Source organism: Fukomys damarensis, unplaced genomic scaffold (genome assembly GCF_012274545.1).
Source record: "Fukomys damarensis isolate Sample0158 unplaced genomic scaffold, DMR_v1.0_HiC HiC_scaffold_33, whole genome shotgun sequence".
Taxonomy (NCBI): domain Eukaryota; kingdom Metazoa; phylum Chordata; class Mammalia; order Rodentia; family Bathyergidae; genus Fukomys; species Fukomys damarensis.
In genome coordinates, this window is record NW_022900945.1 from 22189035 (window position 1) to 22199698 (window position 10664).

Sequence of the window (10664 nt, forward strand, 5' to 3'; positions counted from 1 at the left end):
TTTTTTTTTTTTTTTTTTTTTTTTTTTTTTTTTTTTGGTGGTACCGGGGATCCAACTCAGGTCCTTGAGCTTGCGAGGCAGGCCACCAAACCGCTGAGCTAAATCCCCAGGCCGAGAATGTGTATTTTCTATTTAACCCGATCCCCTGGCCCCCATCACCCTGGCCCCGCACTTGGTTAATGTCGGCCCTACCTGCCACTTTCAACTCTCCAGCTAGAAGTCATTTCCTGCAATCGCCCCTGACACCCCAAATCAAAGTCCTCCTGCAAGATGTCACTGAACCCAGTGCTTTCTACAGTTTCATACACAGTGTGAGTTTCTGTTTATTTCTATCTGCCCCGAGAATGTGAAAATAGCTTGTCTTATTGACATGTGTCGCTATTAGGGCTCTCCAGAGAAACAGAATCAATAGGATGAGTGAGAGATTTATTTTAAGGAATTGGCTCACGCAGCTGTAGGGGCCAGCAAGTGTGAAATCTGCAGAGCAGGCCATGGACTGGAGACTCAGGAAAGGACTGCTGTCACTTGTCTAAGGCAGAATCCTTATCTGGGGTGGAGTGGGAGTGGGGCAGGCAGAGCCCTCTCCCCCCAAGGTCTTCAAATGAACGCAGTCCAATACTATAGCACAGCAGATCATCTATTTTCCTCAGAGTCTGCTGATTTAAATGTTAAACTCACCTAAAAATACTTTCACATCAATGCCTAGACTGGCGTGTGAGTAAAGGCGTACGGCAGCCTGGCCAACACACCATAGTGCCTGGCGCATGGTTCTATGCCTAGCACTTGGTGAGCTTTCAATAAGTATCTGATGAATGAATTAACAAAACCCCTTCCTATTAGGAGCAAAGTTCTGATATCACCCAATTTAAATCTGATACTTTTTGGGTCAGTCAGTTTATGTTAATCTATGAGAGTTGCCAAACAATCACAGCCAGAGAGCCTCAAATCATAAGGCTTATTCTTGTCTCACAGTACTTAAGCACCACAGCTCCGCCCATGCCACTGTCATTCTGAGACACACGCTGATGAAACAGCCTGGCTGGAATTCAGCCTGCACGAAGGAGAAAAGCTCTTATAAGTTTCTTCTTGGAGATACTCACATCACTTCTACTAATGTTTTACCAGTGAAAGTGATCTCAAGGCTAAGCCATGGGACAGGCATATATAACCATCCAGCAGGGAGAAGCAAAGTCTGAATGTGTAATCAGATCGGTGGTTGTTATGGGTTGAACCGTATCGCCCAGTTCCATACACTGAAGTCCTAATTCTCAGTGCCTGAGAATATGGTCTTGTTTGGAATTGGTGTTGTTGGAGACGGCATGAGTCAAGATGAGGTCATTGGAATGGCCTCAGCTGTTATAACTCGTGTCCTTATCCAAAGGGGAGGAGGTCTTGGCGCAAGAACACACAGAGAACTTTATATGAAGGAAAGGCAGACATTGGTGTGATGCTTCTGCAAGCCAAGGAACGCCCAGGACTGCCAGACATCACCAGAACACAGGGCACAGGGAGCAGACAGTCTTTCTTGCAGCCCCAGCAGGAACTGACTCTGCTTTCACTTTGATCCCAGGATTTTAGCCTCCAAACTGAGACAAATGTTTGTTGTTTAAGCCACCTAGTTTGTGGATATTTTGTTAAAGAAACCCAGAAAAATGAATTCACTGCTGAAAGTTACAAGAAATCTTACAAAGTCCAGAGATTCCAACTCAGCAGTAGATGACAGATTTTTATTGTATAAAAATTGTTTCCCAGCATAGACCCATCACCAGGAAATCAAACACACCTGGAATTCTACTGAGACCTGGGCATGAGTCCCAGATATATAAAGAAACAAATGTAAGGCTTGTATAATTTTTGGACCCAACTAACTCTAAGAAGTGACTTTTGCTATAGGTTATAGGCCTGACACGGCACATAATGTTCTGCTATATTATCAACATATAACTGCAGTGAAATCATACTCCATCTTTTGTTAGCTTGAAGAGGAAGGATGCAGTTCTAAAGTTCCACCACAAGATGGCACACACGACAAAGATAAGGAAAATCCCATTAGAGCTTTACAATCTAGTAAATGTGCTAAAACAAGTTTGGAAATATACAAAAAGAATACCATAATTCTAAGAATGTAGCATGTCAAATATTAAATTGTAACTCTCTCTCTTTCTCTCTCTTTTTTCCTTTGTTATTTTGAGACAGGGTCCTGACATGCCGTTCAGGCTGAGGTTGAACTTTGTAGCTCAGGCTGACCTCTTAACCTGTGACCATCCTCCTCCTTCAGCCTCCAGACTGCCAACACCTCCAGCTAAATTTATCTATTTTAAGGAAGTTGTGCATAAGACCTGATGCAGGTAGGTGGGGTGTCACAGGTGTTCAGGTGTTGGAAAAAGACTCCTTAATGGTGGGGTCAAGCTAGGTAAATCAAAGATATTTATATCTATATTATCGTGACTATCAATCAAGTCTTCACCCAAAGAAACCAAGATCACAGCCAAAACAGATAACTGTAATAATACACGGCAAGAAAGGGCCAGAGGTGGAATATGTATGTATGTATATATATATATAGGTTGATTGTGTGTGTGTGTGTTTTGTTTTTGTTTTCTGAGGCAAGGTCTCAATATGTAGTTGAGACTGACCTGGAACTCACTATGTAGCCCAGGCGTGTCTCGAACTCACAGCAATCCTCCTGCCTCAGCCTCCTGAGTGCTGGGATTACTGGCGTGCACTGCCCCACCGTGTGTGTGTGTGTGTGTGTGTGTGTGTGTGTGTGTGTGTGCGCGTGTGTGTGTGTGTGTGTATGTGTGTATTTTGATGTTTCAACAACCATTGTGATAATAAGTAGCGTTCCTTCATTCTTAGCATTTCCTAAATGTCTCTTTTGTTTCAAATGTAGATTTAATTTGAAAAGAATCTTGGTTCTGCCTTTCCTGCTCTGTTGCTTCTGTGGTGGAGCAGGAGTCTGAGGGCAGCTCTTGTGCCCAGGACAGTAGGTGACTTCTCAGCACTGTGACTTAGCTGCGAGACAGAGGCGCGCCCCAGATGAACAGTGGGGAGGAGACCAGAGGGCAAGAGCTACCACTGATGTTTCAAAGGCACCTTCATTGCATCTCTCAGTTGCACAAGACAGAAACTCAATTGGAAACGGCTCGAGTAAAAAGGGGAATTTATTAGAGAGCTCATGTTGCCATGGGAAGGGCGGAGGTGCAGTCAGGCCCAGAGGCAACTGACACCAGGAACTTGAACCTCCTAGAGTTTTCCTACAGCTCCATTTCTACCCAGTCTGTCTGTCTGCTTTCCTTCGCTGTAGGTGTCTTAACAATCACATCTACCAACCTCACCATCACACAGAGACTGGAAGGTGAACACTAAAAATGTTAATACTTATTATTGCTGACATATTCAGTGAACTTAAATACATCTTGTTTCTGTTGAGCCACCGGAGAGACCATACTAACAAATGTAACTTACAAGGAGCTTTTACACAGAATATGTAAACTCTAAAAACAAACTATTTTGACAGCTCAATAAGAAGAGAATTCAACTTAAAATGGGCTAAAGATTTGGCAGTCTCTTTGTGAATGATATAACTGGCTAAAAAAGCACATTGAAGGATGCGCTACATCTTTAATTATTGGGAAAATGAAAACTGAAACCACAGTGAGATGCTACAGATACTCATTAGCATGGCCATGGATACCAAATCTTGGCAAAGACAAGGGACACATAGAATCCTATATAACTTTGGTAGGAATAGAAAATGGTACAATGTCTTTAGAAAATCATTTGGCAGTCACTGAAAAAGTAAACATAAATCAACCACACAACTCAGCCATCCCACTGTCGATATCTACCCAGGACAGTGAGAGCCTATGTCTGTACAACGGCCTGTGTCAAATGTTCATAACTGGACACAATCCTTAAGCCTGTTAACAGGTAATCAGAAAAGTAATAAAAAGATAGTACCAGGGAAAGGAAAAGAGCTACTGGTACAGTACCATAGAGGTAGATTTCAAAATCATTGTATGTGTGGAAAACATAAAAGAGTATGTTATATTACATGATCCCATTTATATAAAATACAAAAAAGGTGCAAACTAATCTACAGAAGCAATAAAGAGCACATCGGCAGAGAGAAACAGACTGTAGGAACACGAAGACTCTTTAGAGGCAGGTGCTCTGTGTGTTGGCAGGGATTTTGGGGTCTCCACAGCCAACATATGATCACTGAGGGGTAAATTCTAAATGCATGCAGTTTATTGTACCTTGATAAAGACGATTTTAAAAAGCTGATAGGGGATTCTGAAATCATGCCTTCTTTCTTCCTCTAATCCAAGATGCTGCTCAAGAAACAGAAATGAACAAGAATATCTCATGGACTTTAGATGCTTCCTAGGGTCTGACTATCCATTAAAAACCCAGACAATTTTTTTTTTTTTTGCCGCTAGATGGTACAGCAAAACAACAGAATGTTCCCGCGATAGTGGATGAACTGAAGGTAAAACTTGGGATTGGAAATGCACGATGGGGAAAGAGAACTTGGAGACACACAAGGAAGAAGCTAATTATGCAGAACTCAGAGGAGTGCTCATTTCACGCAACTTTTAAGTTGTTTTATTTTATAAGAGCTATGTACGGTTTGTAGCACACCCTTACAGAACTGACTGGAGAGGGGCTGGAGGTTGTGGAGTTATTTTGTACATCTGTAAATCAAAGGTAAGCAGCCATACAAGCTGTCATTGCAGAGATTTGACCGACTTCCCTCCATGCTGTGGGGAAACCCACTTCTGCCTTTATGATTCAATTCCTTTACTTCATATACATTTATCCTTTTTGACTTCTCCTTTGAACGCATCCTTACTTCTGTTAGGTTCCCTCAGTGAAATGAAAAACCTATAACACGTATTCATTTATATCTGTAGGAGTCATGATTTAAGGTGATTTTCTGAAAATCACCTTCAATAATACCTTTAGAGAAACAGGCTTATTAGAAACAAAGATTTCTCTAAACCCAGCTCGATAGCATGGGTAACTAGAACATCCATAATTAGAACACCAGGAAAAGTGGAGAGCTAGGCAAGCCAAGAACCGGAGATCGAACTCAGGACCTTGCACTTGTGAGGCATGCAGTGGAATCACTGAGCTAAATCCCCGGCCCAAAGAACCAAATTTTTGATTTATTTACCTTAAAAACTGGGTCCAGGTGAAGCTGTTAGAAGAGTGAGCACTGGCCCCAGATGTACTCAGAGGGGTCGGCCCTTGGTCTGCCTACACTACAATCCCACTCCTGCTCATGGTCTAGGGTTGGGCAGTCAGGCCACGCTAATCAGGGTAACGCCAGCAATGTGGCTTTGAGGCTGAGACACAGCTCATTTTTGCTGGGCTCATGTCCCAGAAGAGAGGAAAACCTGGATCTGCAGAAGGCCTGAGCAGCTCCTCAGACACCTGCACTCTGTGCCCTGTAAGACACTCCTACAGTCTAGCTAAAACCTCCAAGTTTCTTTCATACAGAGAGCTCTCAAATCAGATAGCTCTTACTCCAAATTAAACAGAGAAAACAGCACGAAGCAGTCAGGGTATCTGACTTTTCTCTGTTAGGCCGCACTTGTTAAAAAGGGAATGAACACCCATCCCCTGTGACAGCTATGGGGATTTAAATGAGGCAAATCCAGAAATGGGAAAACAGTTCTAGGCTCATACAATGAGCTCAAGACCTAGTGTCCACCCAGAAAGTAGCAAAGAGTCCTGCAGAAAGAAGTAAATGGAGTTGGGCTGGAGATGTAGCTCAGTGGTTCCGCTGCCTGCACAAAAGCACAAGGGCCTGAGTTTGATCCCCGGTACCGAAAAAAGAAAATGGATTTCACAGCAAAGGAGATGTTGGATGCGGACTAAATCTACAACAAATATTGTTTTCATGTGAAACAGATGTTGCTTTTGTGCTTCTCTGGTGAGCACTTATATTTTAGAAGTTCCTTAAAATTTTTTTAAACTATTGTTTTAGAGCAGTTTTCAGTTTACAGCAAAATTGACCACAAAGTACAGGAAGTAGCCATGGGCCCCTTCCGTGCCCACAGAAATTCCCCCACCAACATGTCCCCCTGTGTTACACCCGTCATTTAAGGGTTAGCTACTCAGATTGCAATGTTTAGCCCAGTTAGCTTTATTTATTATTTTGTCCCAGGACCAGTGACTGAACTTGGGACATCCCTGGCCCCCAGTTAGCTTTCCATTCTTCTGTTAATAATCTATTCACTGCTTATCCTCAAAACATTGATCAAAACTCATTTATTGAATCTTTTCTTGCTTCTCTGCTTGTCTGTCTGTCAGTCAGTCAATCAATCGTATACCTGCCAATACTTTCAGGCACCAGAAGATATTACAAAGTTAGCCTTCCAATTTTATCCTTCCTCCTCTCCCTGTCCCTCCCTCTCTTCTATTTCTGTGTTTTGGTTTTTTTGGGACAGGGTCTCACTATGTAGTTCAGGCTGGTCTTGAATTTACTAGCTGGCCCCAAACCAGTGAGGATCCTGCTGCCTCAGCTTCCTGAGTGCTGAGATCATAGGGATGCACCACCATGCCTGACCTTCTTCTGGTATTCGGTCTATGTTATCTAAGATGGCTTGAAAGTCCTGGGCTGAAGAGCTCCTCCTTGCTTTGGACTCGCTTTCTCCTGCATGGCTGAAAAGCATGTATGAGCCTGCCTGGTTCTATTTTCCTATGTTAGGCCTTTAATATTCAGGTGCTAATATTGAGGTTTGAGAGTGTTTTTCTTTTTGGTATTCTGAGATGTAATCTCACTATGCAATTGCCTTGAACTATGTGCCCCAACCTGGCCTCGAACTCTCAGCAATTCTCTTGCCTCAGCCTCCCAAGGGGTGGGATTACAGGTGTGCACCACCACGCCTGACTTAGAGTAACTTTCACCTAGGTTCCTCTTGTTTTCTCTTCTGGCTACATGGCAGTATTTTTTTTCTTCAACATTCAAAACATTATTTACTTAAAACTATAAAAGTAATAAATGTTTTCATAAAATAAGCAAATAAGACAGAAAAGTATAGTCTATCTGTTATGGCTTGAATCTCTAATGTACCCCAAATGTCTGGTGCTGTGGGAGGTGGGTAAGCTGTAGGACATGGGACTCAGGTGGGGGGCTGCAGGTCACTGGGTGGGCCTTGAAGGTTAGAAAGTGAAAATCTTAAACCTACGTAACAGCTGAGAGATTGGAATTACACCGATCAACATGGAATTGCTACAATTCTAACATGTTTGACTTAAGAAAATGTCAACTTGAAATGACTTAAAGTCATATGAAATACTCAGATACATAAACATATTCAGTAATTCTCAAGCTTTTGTTTTACTTGCTTATCTCTTTTCCTTTTTCTTTTAATTTTATAGTAAAGTCCATGCCTCACATGTGACATATATCTCTAAGACTGATTGAATTTCCTTATATAACCGCAATGGAATTACCATATCCAATCAATACTTCTTTGGCATTATCTTATACCTAGTTGACATGCATATCTGCCCTTTACATTGTTAAATAAAAATTATAGGCGGTCATTGTTTTGGAGTAAAGCTCCCAACGGAGAAGGCTAAAAAAATCAAAATGGAATCAGTCACGCGAAATTCCTACATCAGCAATTATCCGACCTTCAAGAAATTAGGATCAGAGTCGGTAGCCAGATTTCCCAAACGAGCCAATTTCAATCGGCATGATTGATGAAGTTCCCTCTGTCAAAAAAGCCATCTGAGTAATAACTGAACACTTATTTTTTCTGTTCTATATCACTGCTCCTGTCCTGGGGAAGGAGCTTTGTAATGACCTACCTGCTTTGGTGTCTCGTGTCTGCTTTCTTCAGCCTTCTGCTGTCTGTAACACAGCCTCGAGCCTGGCCTGGTGGCGCACACCTATAATCTCAGCTATGAGTGGCTGAAGGAGAAGGATCATGAGTTTGAACCCAGCCTGGGCAATTTAAGGAGATCGTGTCTTAGTGGATGAAGCCTTTCCTCAGTTCAGCGTAATACTTGTACTCGGACAATAACTGGGCAGACAGGAGCAAGTACTTGGGGCCCATGCATTATACTTGGTGCTTACAGTTCTTAAACCTCTTGCCTTCCCGTGCAGTCCCAGGACAGTGCCCCTCCGCCTTGACCTCCCTGCCACTGATCATAGAAGAAACTGGGTCTACCCTGTGTCTAACCCACATTCTTGATTTGTGTGCGCTTCCACGACAACACTTCACCTGCTCCTCACTCAGCCGTATTTTCTATAAACTGGACGGAGGACACAGAACCAATATGCTTAGGGACTACAACATCCTTTTCAGAGTAGGAAGATGATGCCCTTTACTGTGCCAGAGCAAGACAGGTGACCACGGTATTTTGGTTACACATTTCACACTGTGACCTTGGGTAAATTACCCAATCTGCCTCAGCCTCCATTCTCTTACTTGGAAAGTATGAATGTAATAATTCATACACTGAAGGGGTTTATGAAAATGAGAGAGCTGGGCGTGATGGCACATGCCTGCAATCTCAGAACTCGGGAGGCTGGAGCAGGAGGATCGCCACAAGTTCGAGGCCCACCTGGACTACACAGTGAATTCAAGGTTAGCCTGAGCTACATAGTGAGACCTTGTCTCAAACCAAAACAAAACAAAAAGCCCCACAAAAAAAAAACCAAAAACCCCCCAAAACAGGATGTGAGGGCGATCCGGCTGTGACATCTGTCACCCACGGATCACCAGGGTTTGCTCATTCGGCTGATCTGGCTGGCTTGGCTGGTGTCCCCTTCCTCCCTCACCGCTCCATGTGCGTCCTCCCTGAAGCTGCATGTTAGGTGGGAGAGGACGCCCACCCCCAACAGAGGACAGAGGAGGACCGTTTCCTCTGTCAAGGGTAGCTGCCCTCCCCTGCTAGAAACTCCAAAACCAAACCAAAACCAAAACAAACAAACAGCAGCAAAAAGAAAATGAGATAATGAATATATAATGACCGTCACACTGTCTGATCCGCAGACAGGAAGCAGCTGCTCAGTGAATGACGTGAACTATGTGGGTCAGTGATAAGAAATATCTTCAACTTTTACAAAGAAACACTCACTCCAAAAAGATGCTTATAAAAAAATACCCGAAAAGTTACATCTCTACTTTGATGTTGCAGAACATGTGCCATAATTTGTGTGTATGTCATAAGCAATACCTACACTGTAAGTAGAGAATCCAAGGGTTTTTGAAGAACAAATTGTCGTTAGAAATTTTGTTTTATTACCAAGGAAGCGGAATCTCTGGGCCAAATACATGCTACAGGAGAGAAGAAAAATTAGAAAAGGGAGTAAATATACAATAATTGCATCACTCTGACAATATTCTTTTTACCATACTCTCTATCATTATTAGAACAAACAGTACTTTTTATAGTATGAGAAATGTATAAATTATCAGAATCAAAATGGAGTCAGTTGTGTCAACCCTAACAAAAGGTACTTCTAACCTGGGTGCGTGGTGCACACTTGTAATCCAGCACTTGAGAGGCTGAGGCAAGAGGATCACCGCTAGTTCCAGGCCAGCCTGAACTACATAGCAAGACCCTGACGAAAAAAACCCAACCAACCAACCAAACAAACAAAAAACAAAAAAGAAAAAGTGAATGATAAAAATTCAGCTTTCTAAAAACATTCAAGCAAAGAGACATTTCACTTATGATTGTATACTGTGAATGATACTATCTTGAGTATGAAAGGTTGCTGCTGTACCAGAAGAGACAGATACTCCCACTCTAACAACTATAGTTAATCCTTAGATAGGAAATACACTAATGGACTCAAAGGGACCACTAATGCTAGTACCCAGGAACCTCCTAAATTGTCAAAATGTTAAGGCTGCAGGAAACTTTGGCTGTGAAAAATAATACAGAGGATGTTTCTTAGAATGTAGCAGGCTGGTAGTATTATATCCCAGGAGAGCCTGTGCTTAGCATGGGCAAGGTTGTGGGCTCAATCCCCAGCAACCCCCCACCAAAAAAAGTAAAATATAACATATTGATCCTGTCAATAAAATCTCAGCTCACATGACTGCTCATGAAAGTCCTGCTCTGTTCATGGAAGCAATAGTAGCCTCTCAGCTATTCTACGTGACACCAGCATATTATTAATCCTCTGCTAAGCACTTTTTTTCTTGTTTTCTCCTAACACAGAGTTTCACTATGTAGTCCAGGCTGGAACTCACCATGAGGCCATGACCTTGAATTTGTGACCTTCCTAAATTCTGAGATTACACATGCCGCCCCTCGCTGCTTGCAGAGCATTTTGGGGGGTTTGTTTACTTGGCTGGTTCCTCACTGGTTAATTTATAACATACATTCCAACTGGAGAAACCTTGTGTATTGTTTCTTTAGCAGATAGTAGGTATTCAATTACATAAATGTTTAATGACTAAATGAACACATAAAATCACATTAAAATGTTGTAATTGGACTACTTATATATTTTTCCATTAAGTTTACTGGTATATTTTAGGTATACAATCAGTTACTTTCATCATTAGGATCCTGTTCCTTTACATGATGTATCTTGGTTCTTACTTTTTCCCCGTTCCCCAGCCCTCCCTTTGCCTCCTCCACCCTTCCCTATTTACAAAGACTTTGTTTCCTTTTTTTTTTTT

The 10664-nt window shown here is 42.3% G+C and overlaps 1 protein-coding gene across 9 annotated transcripts in view; it reads right to left on the reverse strand.

Annotated features, from left to right (window-relative positions):
• Kyat3 (kynurenine aminotransferase 3) overlaps positions 1–10664 on the reverse strand; it is a 56582-nt gene that overhangs the window by 41224 nt on the left and 4694 nt on the right. For 3 of the 9 annotated variants that reach the window (XM_010636658.3, XM_010636659.2, XM_033758157.1), the window contains one exon: positions 9209–9305. The exons of 3 other annotated variants lie outside the window; for them this stretch is intronic. In XM_010636658.3, the coding sequence (XP_010634960.1) occupies positions 9209–9305 (97 nt within the window). Of the gene's footprint in view, positions 1–7830; positions 7934–9208; positions 9306–10664 lie in introns of those variants that run through there. 3 more of the 9 variants (XM_010636663.3, XM_010636667.3, XM_019209378.1) reach the window with 3 other exon arrangements.